Genomic DNA, 24,499 nt, shown 5'->3' on the forward strand with positions numbered 1-24,499 from the left:
GAGTGGAGGCCATGGTTTTGGTTTTGGCTCTTAGCAAACGGTATACCGCACGCAGGACAACGCGACCACGGTTTTATTTTCTCGTACCGTCACCTTTGCAATTTTTGCATTTTCATCCTTCTTCCTTCTGCTATTTACGTTTACGCTCTTTTTTATATCTTTGTAAGCTAATTTTTAAAACTTGTTATCAAAATAAAACTGTTTTTGAAAACCATTTTTCACACCTGATTAAAAAGAGGGCCACTCACGCCAATTGTAGCTACTGCGAGGAGTAGAAACGAAATAGGTAGGAGATAAAATACCATGAAAAGAAATCCAAAATGGTTTTTTCTACATTAAATTTTCAAGTTGTTTTGTAAAAAAATTATAATTCTTTTACAAATATTTTACAAATTTCCCTTAAGATACACTTATTTAATATGGATAAAAATAAATACTTTACCATTTAATTATAAATTCATTATTATATAAAATAAATCTATTGACTTTTACGATAAATCTTATCAATCATTTGAAAAACATTTTTTTATAAATAAAACATTTTATAAATTACTTAATTGTATAAAAACTTTTCAGTAATCATTAAACTCATTTAGTATTAATTATGAATATAAGATAAGATATATAATTATTTATACATATAATTAAACAAATTTGATTTTAATTAAAAAAATACATTTAGTATTAATTATAAATAAAACGATACTATTTTTTTTTTGGTACAGAAAGGTTTACTGTTTAACGTTGCCACTCATTGCACAAAGAAGCCATGGAGCGAAAAAAGGGGAGAAAAAGAATAAAGAGAAATTTTATTAAATAGTAAATCTGGGTTTTGATGATTACCATTTATGCATACATACATAAGGGAACAACATCACCGGCCAAAGCTTCTCTCTCTTCTTTTTCCCATCTATAAAATTGAAAAATTCCATGGAAATGCACACTCTGTTTCTCACGACGATGGTGTAGCTCAAGCATCTTCCACAGCATTTGTGATTTCGACATTTTCAGTTTTAAGAGCCTGTGGTAAGAACTTTATTCGTTTCCGTCTCTGATCAATAGAATTTCATATTTTTAATATGCTCTTTTGAATGGGATAATGATAAAAATATAATCTTTTCTGGGATATGTTTTGTGGGTGTTGACCTAACCACTCTATAGTTGTGCATGTATGTGTGTTTTATGGGATTCTTTTTGTTTTTTGTTTTGTTTTTATTTATTTATTTAATGATGTGTGTCGGATGAATCGATATTGTCTATTTTATTGCCCTGTTATGATTTGTTTTGAATCTCACGTCTTATCGGGCATTTTCGCAAATGTAATAGCTGTGAGCACTCATTTCTTGTTATGACCTCTGAGATGGTTTAGCCACATTGTTTACCCCATTTTCAATTTGACTCAATCCCATTTGTGATTTTACTTTTATTTTTGCCCGCCATGCCTGGAATTAGAAACTAGAATGTGTGTTTTATTGTATCCATGGGTTTAGATTCAAAAGTGAACATCCTTGTGGGGGGTTGATTTCAGATTAATGATTGTGATTTGTGGTGATGATAGATGTTAGAAAATATGATACAGCTTGGAATTAGTTGCTCCTGCTATTCCTCTAGATACTTATTGTTGGTAATTGGTAATTTCTGTGGCAATGTTGTATATGCATTGCTGCTTTTTTTTACCTTTACCTTATGGATCTTAGGAAATTAAACGGTCTGTTGGGAAGGAACTAATCCTGGTCTGTGTGAGATATTCTTCACGTGCTTAGGCTAAATAATGATTAATCTTTTGATGGAATGATTGTGAACTGTAACATGAGAGTTTTAGCAGACAATGTGGTTTTGCGAAGCCGTGTAAGATTATCTTCATCATGGGAGTTGTGTGTGTCAAAATGAGACTGCGCTTAGATGGCCAACCATAAAAAAATTCATAGATGACATTTGTCAAATAATTTCTTGAAATGATCATCATTCATCACAATGAACTAGTTAACTTCCTAAAAGTCATGTTTGATTACCATTTTTTTCAGAAGTCTAATGTATTACTACCATTGAGTGTAAAATTATGACCAAATGTATGTCACTGCAAGAAATGTCTCATCTGAATATCTTGTTTAGGTCGGTACTTGTGATGGTTGCTTGACAACTGAACATTGAAGCAATATGATGTTATCCAAGAGTAAATTCATTTCTTTGTTATTTTTTTTACCACATTAACAAATTATTGGTTGTCTTGAATCTTTTCCACCAACAAAAAGGTTTCAATTCAAGATCTTTTTAACATCCCTGATTCTATTAGTTCCTCTTTCATTCTGAACTATGTTAAAGCTCTGGTTTAGTGATTTTGTTTTATTTTCTTACTATGTATGATAGTCTTTGTAGGAGATATGGAAATAATTTCATATGCCTTCATAAACACAGTACTTTCAAGGATAGTATGGTGTAACTTTGAAACTTATTGTTTATTTAAAATGCTCAGAATAATTTAAATTGTTTTTTCCTTTCTGAGCAAGTGCACTTGTGTCGGTATGTGCATTTATATAATCACTTGTAGCATATTGAATACATTTCTTTATGTTTTCTGGTTTGCAATGTACATATCCATGACTGGTCATATTTAATATCAGACCCAGGTTTAATAGATCCCAAGTTTAATAGTTATTTAAAAATTTCTATTTTGCGCTATAATAGTACCAATGTTACCCCTTGCTTTTGTCCCCTCCCTTTTACATACAGCCAAACAGTTTATAAAGCCTTATCATCATGTAAGCTCTTTCATAAGTGAAATTTATTTTCAATATAACTAGCTAATTTTGGAATCACATTTGCAGGTTTTAATATCAAACTGAAGGAGTTCAATACTCTACCTTTTAGTTGGTTCTGTGAAATTTGTGTTGGTATTGCTACATCAGAAATTCTTCCAAACAGTCACCTATCCAACCATGACATTATTGGCCAAACTACGCTGTGTCACTATAGATGTTACCGGTACCCTAATGGCTTACAAAGGGGAGCTTGGTGACTATTATTGCATGGCAGCCAAAGCTGCAGGCCAACCATGCCCAGACTACAAACGTATGCATGAGGGATTTAAGCTTGCATATAAGGAAATGGCAAAGAAGTATCCGTGTTTTGGGTATGCAGCCAAAATGCCAAACATTGTGTGGTGGAAAACCTGTGTGCGAGATTCTTTTGTCAGGGTAAGATATCTGTAAAGTCATTGCTATGGTTGTGTAATTTATTATTACATGTCAGGATAAGCTTTTGATATTTACATAGATTTGTCTTCTGCAACGTTGAATGCACTGTACTAACAAAGGTTTAATTCCCATTTCCCACCATTATTGATGTGTTCAACTGCATTATATGCTATCAAAATTGGGTATTGAATTACAAATTCATGATATTTGTACTCCCCCACCTGTGAAAATTCATGGAGAAATTTTATTTTTCTGGCAGGCTGGATATGAATATGATGAGGAAACATTTGAGAAAATCTTCAGACGCATATATTCGTCCTTTGGTTCATCTGCTCCATATACTGTCTTTCCAGACTCCCAGCAATTTCTCAGATGGCTACGTGGACAGGGTGTCAAAGTTGGTATTGTGAGCAATGCCGAATACCGATATCAAGATGTGATTCTTCCAGCTTTGGGTTTGAACGAGGTAAATTTCCTCTGTTTTTCTAAAAGTTTGCTATATGCCTATACTAGACTTATAAATGACTTTGAAAGATAAATTAACATTCGGTATTGTTTCAAAGACCACTTAAATACTTAATCATGAAGTGACATAATATCACATTCTTAAACATTTGTGAGTGAACTTGTTGGAAATCTCAATAGGGAATGGTGCACTTCCTTTTTGAAACACGATGTAGTTAAGGATTCATGATCTATGAATTTCAATTAAGATTTGAAGAAAATTATGTTGAACTTAGTTTAGTCTAATCATTCTTAACCATTACTAGTGTTCTTGTTCTTCTTTACTACACCTATATTAAGCAAGACTCTACACTTGCCCCAAATACAAGAATGTCTGATTGTTATGACGTCTGATGATGCAGGGATCTGAGTGGGACTTTGGTGTGTTTTCTGGTCTTGAAGGCGTTGAGAAACCAGACCCGAAAATTTATAAGATCGCACTTGAGAGGGCTGGAAATATTCCACCTGAAGAAACTCTGCATATCGGGGATAGCATACGCAAAGATTATGAGCCAGCTAGGAGCATAGGGATGCATGCACTGTTGTTGGATAGATTTAAGACACCAGAAGCTGAGGAATGGAGGAAATCTGGGGCAGTTGTTCTTCCTGATTTAGTGGCTGCACAAGAATGGCTTTCTTCAGATGCCTCAAATTTCTAGAGGCACTGACTTAGCTCAACTAGTATTATATGTATCATTTCCACCCCTCAAATGATTTTACTGTGGCATTTGACTTTCCACCTTTGCATGTGGCTGAATATTTGTTTTAGAGCCATACCTGAGAATCTGATGGCCAATAGTTAAATGCTGATAGCTCAAACGTAATGCAATACAAATATATCCAAATGTTACTTTCTGTTCCATATGGTTCTGTGGTTTACCCTGTCACTTGATTTTTTTATGTATATTTTTGTTAGTTGCTGAAGAGATCAAGCATAGTGTAGGAGATGGGTGGCAACTAGCTCAAAATATTTTTCTGTTAAAAGAAATTTTCTATATTTATTTGTAAGGAATAACAAGTGGTTTTTAAGATGTACATGGAAGTCACTGATATCATGAACCGCAGGAAGGATAAACTCTACGGTTATTGGATCAATGCTTTCAATTTAAGGATGGAATGTTTTTAGTAACTAGGATAGATTCTTGGCGATGGATTTGAATAATTTGCGTGAGATTAATGGGTTGAAATTTCACCGTCATAAACTCATTATTTAAAAAGTGACAATGTTATATTTTGGGCCTGATTTTGGGGAATGGGGTCAATTTCTATTTTGAACTAAGGTTTCTTTCTTGTGCAGAACTATGGACCCTTCTATTTTGGCTAACTTTTTTTTTTCTTTCTATTTTGGCCAACTCCCCAATCTTTTTTTTTTTTTTTTTTTAATAGCTTCACCTCCTTTTTCCACTTTCCCCCTTCTCTCTCACACTTGATACTCTCTTCCGAGGACAAAATGAATTAAAATATACGAACTTAAGTATGTTGTTATTATTTCAGTTTCATGTAGATCGTTAGGAATACCGTGTTTTAGAGCATGTTTGGACAAGTTTAATCATTCAAATTGATGCATTTAATGGTGATGTTCATATTTTCACATTAAATGCGATATTGAAGCATTTGCTAACATATAACATATTTACTTCTAAAATCATTCTTATTAATTAGTAATTGGTATATAAAACATGAGTAATCTTTTAAGAGTTAATTACCTATACACCGTTAGTGTTAAGTTTTTTTACACTGACAACCAATTATATCTTTTAATTGTGTCATGCCACTGTTAAAAGTAAATGTGTTTATAGTGACATGACACAATTAAAAGATATAATTAGTTGCCAGTGTAAAAAAACTTTATACTGACAGTGTATAGGTGATTAACTCATCTTTTAATATAATTTATTTGAATGAATGAATATTTCATGAATTATTTATATTCATATTCATTTATTATTTATTTTTAATTATTTATATTTATACCAACTCATTTTTAAATATTTAATAATAAATAATATTCCGTGCATTTCACAGGTTGAATAACTACTGATGCATTTGAAAGAAGAAAGAAGTGAATTCAAATTACTATGATATCAATTACATTTTGCATTCCAGAACATTCTTATATTATGCAACATAAATATTTTCAGGGATTTAATTAATTAATTAATTTACATATTTTCAGAATTTAATTGATTCTATTTTTATCCCCATTAATTTATTTAAAATATATTTTCAACTCAAACAACTTAGTATGTTCTTTTCTATTTATTAATTACTTTATTAACTAAATTTATTAAATATTTTCAATTCAATCAATTAATTTTATTATTATTTTTAGCTTCTAACTTATAACACAAATTTTTAGCTAACTTATAAGCTAGTTTACTAAACATATCTATAATCTTTTAAATTTTATGAGACAAAATTGTATGAAAAAATATTTTTAAAAAAAATCTCAATTCAATATATACTCATAAAATGTCCGACCCACACACTGTTTTAAGAACAGACTTGAGGGTTTAGTCCTTTATAATTTGTCCATGCTTTTCAATAAACCACAAAACATCCAACATCATATTTTGATGCAAGCCTCTTTCATGTGAAATATTATAGATCTTTATTAAACAAAATGAATCTAATGCATACAACAATTTAAGTGAACAAATACTAAACTTCATTTTGCTTGGATGAGGAAAATATCACGAAGATACACTCATCTGTCTGATGGGTTATTGGAGATTTGGAGGATGATTTGACTTTTGATTTTGCTTGATCTCCTGAAGATATCATTTTCTTGTTCAACTGCGATGTATGCGCCAATTCTTTTCTTGAGGCTAAGGCTTGCACTTCAAAGTTCAAAGTAAGAAAAACATCTTCAACACCCACTTGAATATGCATATCCTCACTCGCATAAATATAGTGAATTTTTCTTCTTCCACCACGTCTTTCTCATATACATGACCTAAAATTTAGTCCTGACTACATAATTAAGGAATTTAACTATTTACTAACTGTACCAAACCTTATTAGTAGTCACATTGTGCTATGATCATAGAATAAAGGCTCGTGTGAGAAATTTGTGGGAGGACCTTACGGCATTTCCAATGGAAGTAACTCATTTGAGTTGCTTCATGCATTGAAAAATGAAAAAAGTGGTCCCTAGTGTGCCATATCAGCATTAAGCTACTCAAACACAAATTTACTTCAATGGTAAGAAACTTTAAGAAATTCAATTTTTAGAATTTTTTTCTAATCATTTATGAACCAAATTTAAATTTTTATTAAAAAGGATAATTACGCTACAATAAGAAAATAAATTATGAAAAAAAATACACAATAAGTAGATATTAAAAATAAAATAAAGCAATAATAAATACATAAATATTATACGAAATTAATTTTCATCATTATTATTTCTGAAACATTTCCAAATATGTTCAATAAGATCTGCTTAAATCTTGGGGCCAGCTATCCCACCCTTTGAGGTGCCTCCAACGTAGCGAGGAGATTAGCCACTGCTGTCGGCGATAGATACTCCAGGAACGAACCTAAAAAAAAAATCTGGTAAGGAACGGTTGCTTGAGGAAGCAACTCTGTCTCTTCTTCAAGCAACTCATCTCTTCCTCAAGCAACTCATGTTACCACGTCAGAGTCTTTTAATGGCAAGAAACTGGGATTCGAGTTGCTTCATAGGACAAGCAACTCCTGTTAGAGTTGCTCTTAGATGTGTAGATATGAGAAATTAAATGCCACATTTCATTCTTCAAACTACAATTAAAGGTGACTGTATTTCAATTATATCACCATTTTCATTGAGACGATATTTGTAATTAAGATCCCTTATCCGTTATTGTAGACTTGAAGCCATTCATGGTCATGGCATGCCAATTCAATAATTCATAGAAACGTCACGTCATTATCTTGTTTTGATAAATATCTCTTGTGAGAAACTAGAATGCAACGAATACTATTCATACAAGGAAAATTTGGTATTTGAACATTAACTGATTGTTGCTGAATACCATGAGTCACGCAGAATATTCTTCGACACACTGATAGCCCAACCCATGAGTCAGAAATTGAATTGGATTTGGAAACTTGATTTTGAGTAAATTTGTTTTTGTAAAATTAATTATAATTAAATTTGAATTTGAAATGAAGCAATTATGTCTAACACCTCTTATTTCAAAATAATTTCATAATAAAATTCAAAAGCTACAATATCTTGAGTTATAATGAGATGTGCTTAACTGATACAATTTCTTGTTCTACATTGTAGAGATAGAGATATTTCAAAAGACTTTAGTCCTACATTGCTTAAAAATACATGTTTATATACTAGCGCATTTTAAAGAGACAAGTAATGGAACATGGACTGACACCACAAGAGACAAGTAATGGAACATGGGCTCACACCCACAAGGATGGGTTTCGTGAACCTACTTCAGCCAGTTTCGACAACATTTACGAGTCCAGTTTTACTCGAACAATAATTAGATGACACAACAAAATTGATACCATGATGGTGGACCTGCCAGAGATGGGGTATCACACTATCAGTTATCAACTATGATGGTGTTGACTTGAGCAACCTAACAAGTAAGTTCCATGCTAAAAGCCACAGCACAGGGATTGAAGACTGAATGATAAGAATTTTCAAATTAGATGGCCACAACCACAAGTGGGCATCACTTACATTGTCAGCATCTACAGTACTCTCATTGACCTTTGGCTTTGCATCTAGTCTTCGTTAATGCACTGTTAATTTCAAAATAAATCACAGCTAGTCCTTAATTGTGACAAAAATTGCCAGAAATCATGGAAACTTTAGTAATCATAATGTGAAAACTTCGATTGTTTTTCCAAAGACATGCGTGTCGTGACTACTAATTTGATAGCGTCCTCTTATACATATATATCATGTAATGATGTCATTCTATTGAATCACAAGTTGAAGAGGAGAGAAAATTCCACACCAACTGACAAAATAATTAAAGTCACTTGGAATGACTCAATTCTATCCTACAAAGATATCTGCTTGAGCTTATTTTCCTCCTCACACCTCCATTCTCAATTCGGTACTCAATAGCCTCATAAAAGAAGCAATATTTGAATGGCTTCAACAAGAGACAATGTTGAGGCTGAACCTCAAAGAAGCTATTGGAGATGGAGCAAGAAAGATTTCTTGCCAGAGGAGTCCTTCGAAAGCTGGAACAACTACTTTTCTGCCCTTTCACAGACCCGGCTAAGGTTCAAGGACCGTCTCTTCAGCAGATCAGATGATGCCACTGAGACTGAAGAACTCAGGAAACATAGTGAGCATGACATGAAGCGTTGCCTCAACTGGTGGGACCTCATATGGTTCGGTTTTGGTGCAGTTATTGGAGCAGGAATCTTTGTGCTCACTGGTCAAGAGGCTCATGAGCATGCTGGATCAGCTATTGTCTTATCTTATGTTGCCTCAGGCTTCTCAGCAATGCTTTCTGTTTTCTGCTACACTGAGTTTGCTGTAGAAGTTCCATCAGCAGGAGGCTCATTTGCTTACCTCAGAATTGAATTAGGAGACTTTGTTGCTTTTATAACTGCTGCCAACATTATTCTCGATAGTGTTATTGGAAATGCAGCAGTGGCAAGGTCATGGACTTCTTACTTCACAACCCTTTTGAACCGTCCCAAGGATTCATTGCGCATTAGAACAAATCTCACAGAGGGGTACAACTTGCTGGACCCTATAGCCTCTGGGGTTCTGGTAATTGCTGCAGTAATCACAATGACAAGCACAAAGAAAACCTCATATCTCAATTGGATAGCATCTGCCATCAACACTGCTGTTATCATTTTTGTGATTGTTGCAGGGTTTGCTCATGCTGACACTTCAAATTTGACACCCTTTTTACCTTATGGGGCCAAGGGGGTGTTTCAGGCTGCAGCAATTCTTTACTTTGCATATGGAGGGTTTGACAGCATTGCAACCTTGGCTGAAGAAACCAAGAACCCATCAAGGGACATACCAATAGGTTTGGTTGGGTCAATGTCCATGATCACAGTGATTTATTGCTTGATGGCACTCTCACTAAGCATGATGCAGAAATACACAGACATAGACACTGGTGCTGCTTTCTCAGTTGCATTTCAGAAAGTGGGAATGAAGTGGGCACAGTATGTTGTAGCTTTTGGTGCACTGAAGGGAATGACCACAGTGCTTCTTGTGGCCACATTGTCACAGGGTCGTTACATCACTCACATTGCACGCTGCCACATGATCCCACCATGGTTTGCTCTTGTGCACCCTAAGACTGGAACCCCGATAAATGCTACAATCTTGATCACCACCTTAGCTTCCATCATAGCCTTTTTCACCGGTTTGGATGTGTTGTCAAGCTTGATATCTGTGAGCACACTCTTTGTGTTCATGATGATTTCAATTGCCCTTTTGGTGAGGAGGTACTATGTGAGAGGGGTCACACCAAGGGAGAATCTGTTAAAGCTAATAATCTTCTTGGTGCTCATTGTTGCTTCCTCAATGGGAATTTCAGCTTACTGGGGACTGAGGCCTAATGGCTGGTTTGGATACACTGTGACTGTTCCTGTTTGGTTCTTGGCAACTCTAGGGATGTCACTGTTTTTGACTCAGCAAAGGGTGCCAAGAGTTTGGGGCGTTCCACTTGTCCCATGGTTTCCATCTTTGTCAATTGCAACAAATGTATTCCTCATGGGGTCTTTGGAATATGAAGCCTTCATAAGATTTGGAGTGTGCACTGTCATAATGCTTATATATTACTTTTTCTTTGGTCTTCATGCCACTTATGATATGGCTCACCAACAAAAAACGTTGCAATCCAAAGTTGATCACACAGAGTCAGAGACCATTTAGAATGAAGGTCCTTAGTTAAGTGTACTTCATCTGTTTGTATTTTGAATCATATTTCCCTCCCGCAATTAAAAATATTTGAAGTGTCCATGCTGTATTTTGCTTTGATACGTATCTGGCATAGTTAAGAGATGAAATGATCCTATTTAAAAGTGTCCATGATTCTTAGTTTACATCAAAATACCCATGTCCCGCTAGTCGTTAGTAAGTAACTGAACTGAATAATAAAATGGTAAAGGTTCCTTTTATTAAGTATCAATATATAAATAAAGGGACTCTCGTTCGATTAGTTGAGCAACTGCAGTGCTGTTAGGGCCGATTTAAAGGTAGGCCAACAAAGCCCTTGTATTAGTTTTTTTTTTTTTTTTTTTTTTTCAATTTTTTTTTCATGTTTATATACTTTTTTTTCATAATTTAAAAGTCACTTTTTTTTTCGTTTTTAAAAATTTATTAAGTTCTATTTTTAAAAGATAAAAAATATAAATAACTTTTTCAAAATTTATCTAAATTATTTTTATTTTTTTTATCATGAGACATTATTATTAATTTTAAAAAAAATCTCAGTTTAAGATTTACTTTAAATCTAATAATATGTTAGCTTGATCTTAATATGTGATGGACAAGTTATATATATATATATATATATATATATATATATATATATATATATATATATATATATAAAAGAGTCAGAATTTGTTGACATAACAAGTTTAAAATTTTATTTTAAATCTTATATTTTTAATAATTCTTTGTATAATACATATTTAATTGATCTAACTTGAGAATAGTAAATTATAACCATATATTATAGATAAAAATAATTAATGGTTAAGATTAAAAATCAATCACAAATACTCCTTCACAAGATTTTTACTATTATTTCTTCACAATTATTAAGACCACCGTCACCTATCGCTGTAATCGCCACCATCACCACCACCACTATCACTGTCATTGTTAGCATTATTGTTGCTACCACCATTGTTGTTGGTGATGACAATGGTGGTGGTAGAGAATAGTGGTGGTAATGACAATGTCACTACCACTGTCACTATTATTATCGTCGTCTCATTAAATTCTAATAATTCATATTCTATATCAATTTTTAATGATCTAATGATTCAATTAAAAGTTTTTAATGCATAGATAAAATCTACAAATTTTTTAAAAAATTAAAAATTATTTGGTAGTTCATTTCATTCATTCAAATTGATGGATAATCATAAAAATATTTTATATATAGATTTAAATTTATATAACAAAGTATCATGTGTTTTTTAATTTTTTAAATAACTTATAAACTTGATCTATACATTAAGAATTTTTAATTCAATAATTAGATAGTTAGAATTTGATGTAGAACATGAATTATTGAGTGAAGTTTACATTAGACTTGTCAAATTGGTTCTTGGCCCTAGAACTCTTATATCTTGATGTTGGAACGCTCATCACTAGGTCAAAAATTATAGTTGTTGTTCAGAGTGTAACTCTTTCTACTTGATCATAGCAATCAAAGCATCACGTGTCAACCGTGACATGACCCATCTAGGCTTTTGTCACGAGATAATTAATGTCACTTGACAAACAATCTCCCCCTTAGCAATGACTCTCATTGAGAATCGAGCATGCGACCTTGACTATGACACCAACTATTAGATTGAATACTTATCACTAAGTTAAAAGTTATAGTTATTAGTTAGGATGCAATTCTTTCTACTTAACCATAGTAGTTCAAGCATCATGTGTCGACTGTGATTGACATACCTAAGCCTCTACCACAAGACAATCGATGTCACTCAGCAAACACTTGACCTACTCAATCTAGGGCTTTTCAACCCTTAAACCCCTTAGCCCTTACAAATAACCGGGTTAGGCTAAGGCTAAAGGTGGGTAAGCCCACATAAAATGTCAATATGCTTTCTCTAAGTTTAATTAGGATTTACGAATTGACAATGACCCATATTGGCAACATTTTTTTTAAGAATCCTAATTTTTTTTTCCTCAAATTGACTCGATTGTTCAAACCTTTGTTTAATTTCCTAATCCTCAATGTTTCTCCTTCTCAATCATCCAATAAATCTAACGTGGCTTAGTCATATGCAAAAGGATAAGCCTAAGAAATTGAAAATTATTACAGTAAGTTTTTTATGTTTGGTATTCTTTATTTTATTTCATTATTCTTTTGTTTTGATAACTAATTAATGTGTTATATGGTGCATGATTTTAAAATGTATCTGAATGAAACTAAATCTGCCATAGGAAAAAGTGAAATAGATGTTTACTTGTATGAATACACAATAGATGATGATGACATTGTTGAATTTTATATTCTTCAATATTGCAGGAGAAATGAGAAAAAGTTTTCCATGCTCTTTATAATTGCTCGAGATGTACTTAGTATTCTCATTACTACAATAACACTGGAACCAACTTTTAGTATTGGTGGACGTGTACTTACAAAATATAAAAGTTTTGTTCTTCTTAAACATACCCAAATATTGATTTGTTATAGAAATTATGTGCATGAGTTTTCTCAAAATGCTTATGGTAAGATTTTATATTATAGTATTTTAGAATTATGAATTATCTTAGGATTGTAGGTCTAATTGTGTTTAATTGGTTATGGATTTTAGATGACGATGATAGTTTTAGGCATGAGGCAACAATAGGAAAGTCTAAGGTGCCTCAAGATATTGAAAATTAATGACTGAAGCTTATGCTCTTTTAATTATATTTTTATATTTTGTATTGTGAGTTCTTTAATTAGTTTCTTATTGTTTTTCTTAATTGTTGATTAATCTTTTTTTGTTGATTGTTATAGGAAAATGGTGAAGGCGAGAAGTAGATTTTTTTTTTAATTTTTGTTTTGTTGAACCTTTAATTTGATTGAATCAAATTTTGTTGATTAATGATAGATGTTGTGACTAAATCTTCCTTAATCATTTATATTATTCTTATAACTAAATTGTGATTGTTGCAGTTATAAAGAATTATGACATTCTAGTATTATGAGTTATTTGTTAGCTGATTTTTTTTTTTGTTAAGTGATGCTTTTGGTTTGTTAAGCTTATGAAAAGTACGAAATTATTTTTATAGATTCTTCTATGTGAGATGGTATGTTTATCTTAATTTTATAGAAAACATGATTATCATAAAATATTAATTTTATTTTAAAAATTAATATTAGTTAAAATATTATTTTTGTTTTAAAATAAATTTATCTTTATTTAATATTTTTTATTAAAAATAAGAAATGAAAAAATTGTCTATAAAATAGATTAATTAGCACATAAAATAAGTTTGTTTATAGAATGAATTAAAATAAGTTTTTAATAGTTGAATTTATTATATTTTGTAAAAAATTTGGTCATGGGCTAGTCTTAGGGGTGGGTATATGGACTTGGGTCCGCGGACTGGTCTGTAAGTCTGCGGACTTCACGGATAACGGACCCATTTTTTTTAATTTGCATAATTATACGGACTTTTTAGGTCCGACCCGTTTAATCCGCGGATTTTACGGATTTAATCCGTGAGTCCGCGGATTACCCGTTTAAATGTGGACTCAAATTTTATTATTGGAGATGTTTGATTATATTTGATAGATGTAATTGGATTTACAAATATTTTATGTTTGTTTTTAAGATATTAATTAAGACTTTGATGTTTTAAGGTATTTAGACTTTGATGTACTTGGACTTACAAATGTTTTATATTAGTTTAGTTGTATATTAAGACTTTTAAAGTTTTAAGATAGTAAGACTTTCATATTTGGTTAATAGTTGGTATGCTTAGACTTTAAATTTTAAAGGCATTGAGACTTAAATATTTCTATTAGAAATTTAGAATGTGTAAACTTTGTTATTTAAGACTTTGATTTATTATTTACAATATTTAATGTTATTATTATAAATATATTTATATCATTTTATATGTTTTTTTCCTCATGTTTTCATAGGTTAAATAAAGGAAAAAAATTCAAAATCTGAGTCAATATTCATTTAAACAATTTAGATTTAATTAGCCCCGCGAACTTATCTGTCTATTCACAGGCTGGATACAGACTTGAAGATTTAAGTCCATTTATTTCACGGACCGGATTTATCCAACCCGTTAAAATGTGAACTTCGCAGATCGGGCCTTAAACGGGCCGGACCGGTCCGCATTCCCACCCCTACCTAGCCCTAGCTCGCAAGACTTTGTGGACATTTTTTTATAGCCAATAGCCATAACCAATGTCACTAATTTCCTCTATTAACTGTGCAACCATCAGAATTTCATCGGTAGAATGAGTAGAATTTGACCTCGTCCCTCATTTTAGAGCATCTCCAATGGGAGTTGCTTATAAGCAACTCCCAATCATTTTAAATGAGTCCTACTATGCCATGTCACTCATAAGCAACTCATACTATACTTTTACAATTTTTGCTCCAATGGAAATTTCTTATAAGCACTCTTACTTTTTTACAACTCATACTACACTTTTTGACACCTCACACTACATTTTATGATAAATTTTTATAAAATTAATTATTATAAATAATATATAAATATAAATAATTAACAAAAACAAATTACATAATTAAAAAATTACAATAATAAAATAATATTAAAAATTACAATAATAAAATAATAATAATAAAATTACAATAATAAAAAAATTGCAACTCTTCCTCATTTTTCTTTCTCGGCTCATTTTTTTCTTCCCCGTCTCTCTTTCTCTCAAACTCTCTCTCTTTCTCTCTATTTGCTGAGCCACGCACGCGGGGGAGGGGGGTTCCGGTCGACAGCCGCGCACAGGGGGAGGGGGTTCCGGTTGGCAGCCTCGCGCAGGGGAAGGGGGTCTGGTGGGAGCTGCTCGCACGAGGGAAGGAGGTCCAATCGGGAGCTGCGCACGGGGTGGGGTTCCGCTCGGAGCCGCGCGCGACCTGCACGCGGGGAGGGGGTTCTGGCGCGCGACCTGCACGGCGGGTCTGGTTGTGTGGAGCTGCTAGCACGTGGCGGAGGGGTCTGGTCAGACGGATCCACGCACCGGCCACACGGAAGGAGAAGAGGTGAAGGATGTTTTTCCTTGTTTTTTTGATTTTCCAAGTTTCTGTCCATATTCCACCTGGATCAGTTTTAACCAATCAAACTTCTCTTCTTCAAATTTGTCAGTGCTAAGCACCGTCCCTTCTACAAGCAACTGAGACCGTCCCTTCTACAAGCAACTGAGAAAAAAATTTAAGCAACAGACCACTCCAATGGGAGTTTGCTATAAGCTCCGTACCTTATTCATAAGCAACGCAGTAAGCACCTCCCGTTGGAGGTGCTCTTAGTCATTTGTCATCAATGCAAGAACTTGAGGAGACAACAGAACCAATCGCCTCCATCTCCGACAACACTACATTAACATTCTCAGAACCGTAAATTCAACTCACTACCTTAAAAATCGAACTTTTTTCGAATGATCCATGTGATGCCAAAGTACTCATCATTTCTCGCAAATATTCTTAAACACCCTCTTCGAACAACTCTCCATCGCTGTTGCTCCCAAACCCTAACACTTCCCTCTCACTCTCACTTTTCCTCTTCCCACCAACCCTACCCTTCAGCTGAAATCTTCAAATCAGGTACCAAAATGGGTTCTTACAAATTGGGTGATTTATCGTTCTATTCCCTCATTGAGAATCACGCCTCTTCCCTTGATTTCGTGTCCCTTGAAGAGGTGCTTCTTCAAATGAAGCGTGAAAGGAGGGTATTTGTAGAGAAGAGTTTCATTGTCATGTTCAAAGCTTATGGGAAGGCCCATTTGCCTGAGAAAGCTGTGGACTTGTTCCACAGAATGGGGGGTGAGTTTCAGTGTAGACAAACTGTGAAGTCCTTTAATTTGGTTCTCAATGTGATTATTCAAGAGGGTCTTTTCAATCGTGGATTGGAGTTTTACTCGCATGTTGTTGCATCCAAGAGTTTGAACATACATCCAAATTCACTCACTTTTAACTTGGTCATCAAGGCCATGTGTAGGCTTGGTTTGGTTGATCAAGCAATTGAGGTTTTTAGAGAGATTCCACTCAGGAATTGTGCTCCGGATAGTTATACGTATTCTACATTGATGCATGGGTTGTGCAAGGATGGTAGAACTGATGAGGCGGTTTCCTTGTTGGATGAAATGCAGGTTGAAGGCACCTTTCCTAACCCAGTTGCGTTTAATGTGTTGATCAGTGCATTGTGCAAGAAGGGTGACTTGACACGCGCTGCCAAGCTTGTTGATAATATGCTTCTCAAGGGTTGTATCCCGAATGAAGTGACTTATAATGCACTTGTTCATGGTCTGTGTCTCAAGGGAAAGTTGGAGAAGGCGGTGAATCTGTTGAACCGGATGGTGTCGGATAAGTGTGTTCCTAATGATGTTACTTTTGGTACACTTATTAATGGGTTTGTTAAGCAAGGAAGAGCTTCTGATGGGGCTCGTGTGTTGGTCTCCTTGGAAGAGAGAGGTCATAGGGGAAACGAGTATGTGTACTCATCCCTTATCAGTGGCCTATGCAAGGAGGGAAAATTCAGTCATGCAATGCAGTTGTGGACGGAAATGGTTGGAAAAGGATGTGAACCAAATACTGTAGTTTATAGTGCTCTTATAGATGGTCTTTGTCGAGAAGGGAAGCTAGACGAAGCAAGGGAGTTCTTGTCTGAAATGAAGAATAAAGGTTACCTGCCCAATTCTTTCACTTACAGCTCCCTAATGAGGGGTTTTTTTGAAGCAGGTGAAAGCCATAAAGCTGTTCTTGTTTGGAAAGAGATGGCAAACAATAATTGTAACCGTAATGAGGTTTGTTACAGTATACTCATTAATGGCTTGTGCAAGGATGGGAAGCTTATGGAGGCCTTAATGGTGTGGAAGCAAATGCTGAGTAGAGGAATTAAATTAGATGTTGTGGCTTACAGTTCAATGATTCATGGCTTTTGTAGTGCTAACTTGGTAGAACAGGGCCTGAAACTTTTCAATCAGATGCTTTGTCAGGAGTTTGACTTACAACCGGATGTAATCACATATAACATACTTTTAAATGCTTTTTGTAAGCAGAATAGCATATCCCGTGCCATTGATATTCTAAATCTTATGCTAGATCAAAGTTGTGATCCTGATTTTATTACATGTGACATTTTCTTGAAAACTTTAAGAGAAAATGTGAACCCACCTCAAGATGGGAGGGAGTTTCTAGATGAGTTAGTAGTCCGGTTAGTTAAGCGACAGAGAACAGTAGGTGCTACCAAAATTGTAGAAGTGATGCTGCATAAATTTTTGCTTCCAAAAGTTTCTACTTGGGCAATGGTTGTTCAACAGCTCTGCAAACCAAAAAAAATTCAAAAAACCATCAATGAATGTTGGAGCAGGCTAAGTTGCTGAGACATGTAAGATATGTTATTCAATTACAATTTCCTTGAAGTTAAGGAACTCTGGATGCAGGGTTCTTGATCAAGGTCCTCAAACTTTCCAAAGGCCAGATAATGATACGTATCAGACATGGAATTTTCATTATGAAACCTTAGAAATTAGGATAATGAGAACAACAAAAATGTTTAGAAGGATGTGTTATTTTAGGCGTGTAATGAATTGTTAAGGACTATAACTGTTTTGAGAACATGTGAACATTGATTGGATTAACTTGGGGCACTGAATATCAACATGTGCCTTGATTCATAACTTATAGTTGTCATGCTTGGTCCATGAAAACAAAATTCATTATGTTGTGAATTAGAGGATTGTTCGTTTTTAATATTCCTTTTCTGCTCTGTTATCTCTCTTTTTTGTTTTGAATGAGAATCCTGGCTAGCCATGTTATCTGTCACCAGTTCTATGGCTGAAGAGACGGATGGCTAGCCATGCTTGTTGCAACAGTAACCCTTATTAAGTAAAGGAACTCTGTTGGTATGTTTTTACTTATAGTTTCTTGAGTGACAAAGATCAAAACTTGACTATTGCATTTGTAGTCACTAATTCCCGAGTTATAGTAAGACTAAAAGTTCTGACTTCTTATTCCTAATTCCTTTCCAACTTTGGCTTTTTATGGCGTAAAATTGTTTAATGTTGTGTTTTGTGTTTAATATATTCGGATATTATAATGTTACCCTGTGCATTAACAGTCCCATGAAACCATTGTTTCATCAGTACATTGCAATATTTCCAATCTGTGTTATTATGATGAACCTTAATAGGCTTCGAAAAGTAGGAGGAACAAGAAGCAGACTGAGACCTGCACTATGCCTGAAGTTATCAGTGTTTTAGTATATGTCTTTAGGCAATTATTTGGGAAGTTATGGATTTGTGTAACAGTTATATGTATACGATATGAAAGGTTGTTGTCCTTTGGGTAGCTTTAATGTTTAAAGGAGGAAACTCCCTGCTAAGGAGAAACCTTGTGTAACAAGTGTATATCTTGCAAGGCAAAGTTGGCTTAAAAACCAGATTATTTCTAGTAATGCATCCAGAATTTGATGTGTTTGCTCTTTTAGATTTACAAAACCTCTTTAATGTTTCCAAATGCAGCTTCTGAAGTTAGACAAGTGGATCCTGATTATGTCAAGGGACAACATCAGACCTTGTTCACTGATGGCTATCCATTTTTACTTACATCTCAGGTCACTCCAGCTGGGAAATGAAGTCTAATTTTTACTTATTTGCTGAATCATTACTCAGTATTTGTTATTTATGTCTTTCAGGAATCATTGGATGCACTAAACAAGGATCTGAAGGAGCCTGTTTCTATTAATCGTTTTAGACCCAAGTATTGATTTTTCAATGTGGTTTGCTTTATGACTGCAATTGTATTGTTTCATAATATCTGTTATTTATTTAGACCAGGAAGGTGCTGAATTGATTAAAACGGATTAGTAACTCACATAACTGAGATTTGGGTGCTTGATTGTGCAGTATCCTGGTTGAAGGTTGTGAACCATTTTCTGAGGACTTATGGACTGACATCAAGATAAGCAGGTTTTCCTTTTTCGGTGTCAAACTGTGCTACCGTTGTAAGGTGAAGACTTCTACTTTATAATTTCCTATCCATCATTATGCTCCAAAAAAACATGTACCAGATGACTTTCCCTAACATTGTATCTATCAATCTCTTTTTTCTACTCACTATACTGTAATTGCCTGTATACCTTAAATAAGATATCTATCACATGGATAATATATGTGCAAATGTATAAAGCAAACAAAGTAAGGGTAAATTGACCTTTGATTTGAATTAAAGTACTTTGTAAACTTCATTAACTTCAAACCAATGGCAGATACACCCATATATTTTTTAACTTAACATAATTGTTCACTTTAGAAAAGCTAGATTCCATATACACATGCCAATTGTCAATCTACTTTTTCCTGTTCTTAGCTTCTTGCATATCCAACTGGCTTGATTGATTTTATTTGTGTGATCAGATACCTACCATCAATCAAGAGACTGCAAAAGTTGAACCTGAACCAAATGAAACTCTTATGAAAACTAGGTCTGGGGAAATCATAAGACCAAATGATAAAAATAAAAAAAGGGTGAGACGTTATCAAGATTTCAATGAATCCCACTATAGTTTTTATGATGTGAAATGACATGTGAACTGCTTCTACAGGTCTACTTTGGTCAGAATATGACCTGGAACTGGATGGAATTTCCTGGTAAAGGGGATGGTAAAATCATTGAAGTAGGAGATCCTGTTTATGTGCTTCAAAAGGTGTCTTCTGCTGCCGAAGCAGCTGCTTGAACTGTGTATCTGAAATCTGTATCGATATGCTATATCATAAATTAAAAGGCTAACATGAAATAAACTTTCTCAAACAATATTACCAATACCTATGAAGTTTGCTTTGCGTTGTTGTAACTAGAAATGCAGATAATTACAAGTTGAGACTTGTGATAATAAGGCTTGCAATAAATAAGAGGTTTATTTTTTTCTATTTCAATAATGGTGAATCATGAATGGTTCGAAAGATAGTTGCATGCACGAACTAGTTGATGTGAATTGTAATTGCCTGATGGGTTACTTTCTAGTTTCATGAATCCACCCGTGTATAAAGCACTGGTTAACAAAAACACATCTAAAATTCTCAGAAAAAAAATCACTGAATGAGTTGGCATTATTGTCGATTAGTTGATGACTGAGTGGATTCTATCGTTAAACTCCACTAACAAACAAGTTTTGAAATGTTGGGATGTAAACAAGTTCTACATCGATAAAATAAGAGAAAAAATAACAATTTATAAAGCATACACATATCTCCTCACTGTGGAGTATGCATGTGTAATATTCTTATAAAAATAACTCTAATAAATTAATAAAATAATCCATAATTTTCATTAGAAAAAAAAAAAACATCAGAGTTGCATGGGCTGGTAAAATAACATAATCAGCTGCATACACCCAAATGCAGTCAGTTTTAACTTGGTGATTATGCTCTAAAAGCCACCAGTGAATGTTGGAGCAGGCAGAGACAGATATCTTGTAAGACATGTTTTCAATTACAAATTCCTTGAAACATAGGAACTCTGGATACAGGGTTCTTGATCACGGTCCTCACGCATATGGCTTAGAACTTTCAAAAGGCAGATACAATGATACATGTCAGATATGGAATTTTCCTTTCCTAATTTCATTTGTTCTGCTTTGAGATTTTGGTGTGAGCCAAACATGTGACAAGTATAGTGCAGTTGTTTAAACCTCTTGCTTTTGTCTATCCAAAAAATTAATATTTTGTAACTTATGTATCGTAGTCCCAAAAGGGTCAGTTGTTCTACCATCCAACCAAGACATGCTGCAAGGTACATGGATTGAAGAGTGAATGATTAGAATTTTCAAATTAGATGGCTGCAAATGGACCTCACTTACATTGACAATTTGACAGCATCCACATTCCACAGTACTCTCTCAATGAGTTTCAGCCAAGATAATATCAAATTAGAACCAATCATATTTAATTGATTTGATTTGAGATTTGAAAAAAATATATAAATAGTCAACTAAATGAAACTACTTTATAAGTGGAACACATTTGATTAAATCTTTTTCTCTTACTAATTATGACTTTGGATTGAATTCAATTTTTTCTTGTATTTTATATTCTTTTATACTAATTTTTTTTAAAGAGATTGATGATTAGAACTTACATAAAACCATGTTTTATCTTAATTTAATTTATCTATAATTGACATGTTATAAATCTCATTAATTCTTTTACCTAAAATATAAAACAAAATTTACATCATAAATATGACGAAATTAAGACACTTGAAAACGTTATATAAGATCATAAGAAAATAAATAAATAAAAATGAATGAAAAAGAAATACAACACAAAATTAGAAGAAAAAATAAGTATTAAAATATAAAATCTATTAAGGCGGAAGTTAAAAAAATGTTGATAGGGTCATCTGGTTAGTTCAAATTTAAAATGAGAAAAAAAAAAAAAAAAAGCTGAATCAATCCAAACCAAATTGATTGATTTGGTTTTAATGATGAAGTTAATTGAATTAATCCGGATGAACACCTATATCAAATTATGCATCTGGTACACTTATAGGCCTAAGTTCATGTGCTGTTAATTAAAATAATGATGAATCTTGGAATCACCTTAGTCGGCATAATGTGACAACTTCAATTGTTTTTCCAAACGCGGTGGCGAGAATCCCAACTTGGCTCTAGTATGCCCACTCTTCCACACTCTCTACTTCCTCTTCTAATATCAATTATTCTTTAATCAACTTTGAATTTTTTTTAAACAAAAAAATTTAAAAATTATTTTAATATTTTATATAATTTAATTAATATTTATTATAATTATATAAAAATTAAATTTCAATCTTTTAAAATAAATTATTAACAAACAAAATTAACAAATATACAAATGTAAAAATTATTAATATATTTAAAAATATCTATTTATATAAATATTAAATATAATTTATAGATTTGATATTTATTTATACGTATAATTTATTTTAAATTTTAATTATATATAATAAATATTTAATTTATGTATTGCACAAACTAAAATACTAATTATTATCATATATATATCAGAAGAATTTATTTTGATAAAGAAAAAAATTCTCTATCAATTAGTTAAAAAAATCCTAAATACAACTTTAAATAATTATTATAAAAAAATAAAAATTAAAAAAAATCAATTATATTGTTCTGATGACATGATAAATAAAAATAAAAATAAAAACTTTTACATTTGTAATATCTTCTCCTGTCATAGCAATACCCTTCAATTTAATGCAGAATACAGGGCAGTGGACAGTTGGAATGGACTCAAACTCAATTCTAAACACCAAAGATATTTGCTTATGGTTGTTTTCCTTGTCACACCTGCGTTCTCAAATCTACTCAATAACTTTATAAAAGAAGCAATATTTGAATGGCTTCCACAGGAGACAATGATGAGGCTGAACCTCAGAGAGGGTATTGGAGATGGAGCAAGCAAGATTTCTTGCCAGAGGAGTCCTTCCAAAGCTGGAACAACTACTTTTCTGCCCTTTCACAGACACGGCTAAGGTTCAAGGACCGTCTCTTCAGCAGATCAGATGATGCCACTGAGACTGAAGAACTCAAGAAACAAAGTGAGCATGACATGAAGCGTTGCCTCAACTGGTGGGACCTCATATGGTTCGGTTTTGGTGCAGTGATTGGAGCAGGAATCTTTGTGCTCACTGGTCAAGAGGCTCATGAGCATGCTGGATCAGCTATTGTCTTATCCTATGTTGCCTCAGGCTTCTCAGCAATGCTTTCTGTTTTCTGCTACACTGAGTTTGCTGTAGAAGTTCCATCAGCAGGAGGCTCATTTGCTTACCTCAGAGTTGAATTAGGAGACTTTGTTGCTTTCATAACTGCTGCCAACATTCTTCTTGAAAGTGTTATTGGAAGTGCAGCAGTGGCCAGATCATGGACATCATACTTCACAAGCCTTTTGAACCGTCCCAAGAATTCATTGCGCATTAAAACAGATCTCAAAGAGGGGTACAACTTGTTGGACCCTATAGCTTCTGGGGTTCTGGTAATTGCTGCAGTAGTTACAATGATCAGCACAAGAAAAACTTCATATCTTAATTGGATAGCATCTGCCATCAACACTGCTGTTATTATATTTGTGATTGTTGCAGGGTTTGCTCATGCCGACACTTCAAATTTGACACCCTTTTTACCTTATGGAGCTAAGGGGGTGTTTCAGGCTGCAACAATTCTTTACTTTGCATATGGAGGGTTTGACAGCATTGCAACCTTGGCTGAAGAAACCAAGAACCCGTCAAGGGACATACCAATAGGTTTGGTTGGGTCAATGTCCATGATCACAGTGATTTACTGTTTGATGGCACTCTCACTTAGCATGATGCAGAAATACACAGATATAGACACTGGTGCTGCTTTCTCAGTTGCATTTCAGAATGTGGGAATGAAGTGGGCAAAGTATGTGGTAGCTTTTGGTGCACTGAAGGGGATGACCACAGTGCTTCTGGTGGCGAGATTGGCACAGGCACGTTACATTACCCACATTGCACGTTGCCACATGATCCCACCATGGTTTGCTCTTGTGCACCCTAAGACAGGAACCCCCATAAATGCTACAATCTTGATTACCATTGCAAGTGCCGTCATAGCCTTTTTCACAGGCTTGGATGTGTTGTCAAGCTTGATATCTGTGAGCACACTCTTTGTGTTCATGATGATAGCTGTTGCCCTTTTAGTGAGGAGGTACTATGTGAGAGGGGTCACACCAAGGGCGAACCTGTTAAAGCTAGTTATCTTCTTGGTGCTCATTATTGCTTCCTCAATGGGAATTTCAGCTTACTGGGGGCTGAGGCCTAATGGTTGGTTTGGATACACCGTGACTGTTCCTGTTTGGTTCTTGGCAACTCTAGGGATGTCACTGTTTTTGACTCAGGAAAGGGTGCCAAGA

The 24,499-nt window shown here is 33.9% G+C and overlaps 4 protein-coding genes and 1 pseudogene across 4 annotated transcripts; all 5 read left to right on the forward strand.

The window, feature by feature from the left end:
- Positions 1-745: 745 nt before the first annotated feature.
- LOC109792600 (Haloacid dehalogenase-like hydrolase (HAD) superfamily protein) lies at positions 746-4,560 on the forward strand. The gene is made up of 4 exons (XM_020352020.3): positions 746-1,026; positions 2,826-3,194; positions 3,454-3,660; positions 4,061-4,560. The coding sequence occupies exons 2-4, from the start codon at positions 2,937-2,939 to the stop codon at positions 4,355-4,357; spliced, it is 762 nt and encodes a 253-aa protein (XP_020207609.1). The 5' UTR covers positions 746-1,026; positions 2,826-2,936; the 3' UTR covers positions 4,358-4,560.
- Positions 4,561-8,620: 4,060 nt separating this feature from the next.
- On the forward strand, positions 8,621-10,722 carry LOC109792599 (cationic amino acid transporter 5). The gene has a single exon (XM_020352018.3). It carries the CDS (start codon positions 8,806-8,808, stop codon positions 10,564-10,566), a length of 1,761 nt encoding a protein of 586 aa, XP_020207607.2. The 5' UTR covers positions 8,621-8,805; the 3' UTR covers positions 10,567-10,722.
- Positions 10,723-15,908: 5,186 nt separating this feature from the next.
- LOC109794889 (uncharacterized) lies at positions 15,909-18,323 on the forward strand. Its single transcript, XM_020354317.2, has one exon. It carries the CDS (start codon positions 16,010-16,012, stop codon positions 17,951-17,953), a length of 1,944 nt encoding a protein of 647 aa, XP_020209906.2. The 5' UTR covers positions 15,909-16,009; the 3' UTR covers positions 17,954-18,323.
- Positions 18,324-18,474: 151 nt separating this feature from the next.
- LOC145950818 (uncharacterized) lies at positions 18,475-20,500 on the forward strand. The gene is made up of 5 exons (XM_083062614.1): positions 18,475-19,185; positions 19,267-19,331; positions 19,478-19,580; positions 19,988-20,098; positions 20,176-20,500. Exons 1-5 carry the CDS (start codon positions 19,078-19,080, stop codon positions 20,305-20,307), a joined length of 519 nt encoding a protein of 172 aa, XP_082918740.1. The 5' UTR covers positions 18,475-19,077; the 3' UTR covers positions 20,308-20,500.
- Positions 20,501-20,619: 119 nt separating this feature from the next.
- Positions 20,620-24,499, forward strand: part of LOC145950815 (cationic amino acid transporter 5 pseudogene) — a 4,288-nt pseudogene continuing 408 nt past the window's right edge.

This window comes from Cajanus cajan, chromosome 1, assembly GCF_000230855.2.
Source record: "Cajanus cajan strain Asha chromosome 1, NIPB_CcT2T_4, whole genome shotgun sequence".
Classification (NCBI taxonomy): Eukaryota; Viridiplantae; Streptophyta; class Magnoliopsida; order Fabales; family Fabaceae; genus Cajanus; species Cajanus cajan.

Excerpts from the sequence above, each read along its gene's own strand:
- LOC109792600 (XM_020352020.3), top strand. The coding sequence starts at position 2,937 with ATGACATTATTGGCCAAACTACGCTGTGTCACTATAGATGTTACCGGT. Across the intron at positions 3,195-3,453 it reads TGCGAGATTCTTTTGTCAGG|GCTGGATATGAATATGATGA; the intron begins GTAAGATATCTG and ends TTTTTCTGGCAG. Across the intron at positions 3,661-4,060 it reads CAGCTTTGGGTTTGAACGAG|GGATCTGAGTGGGACTTTGG; the intron begins GTAAATTTCCTC and ends CTGATGATGCAG.
- LOC109792599 (XM_020352018.3), top strand. The coding sequence starts at position 8,806 with ATGGCTTCAACAAGAGACAATGTTGAGGCTGAACCTCAAAGAAGCTAT.
- LOC145950818 (XM_083062614.1), top strand. The coding sequence starts at position 19,078 with ATGTTTCCAAATGCAGCTTCTGAAGTTAGACAAGTGGATCCTGATTAT. Across the intron at positions 19,186-19,266 it reads CATTTTTACTTACATCTCAG|GAATCATTGGATGCACTAAA; the intron begins GTCACTCCAGCT and ends TATGTCTTTCAG. Across the intron at positions 19,332-19,477 it reads ATTAATCGTTTTAGACCCAA|TATCCTGGTTGAAGGTTGTG; the intron begins GTATTGATTTTT and ends TTGATTGTGCAG.
- LOC109794889 (XM_020354317.2), top strand. The coding sequence starts at position 16,010 with ATGATCCATGTGATGCCAAAGTACTCATCATTTCTCGCAAATATTCTT.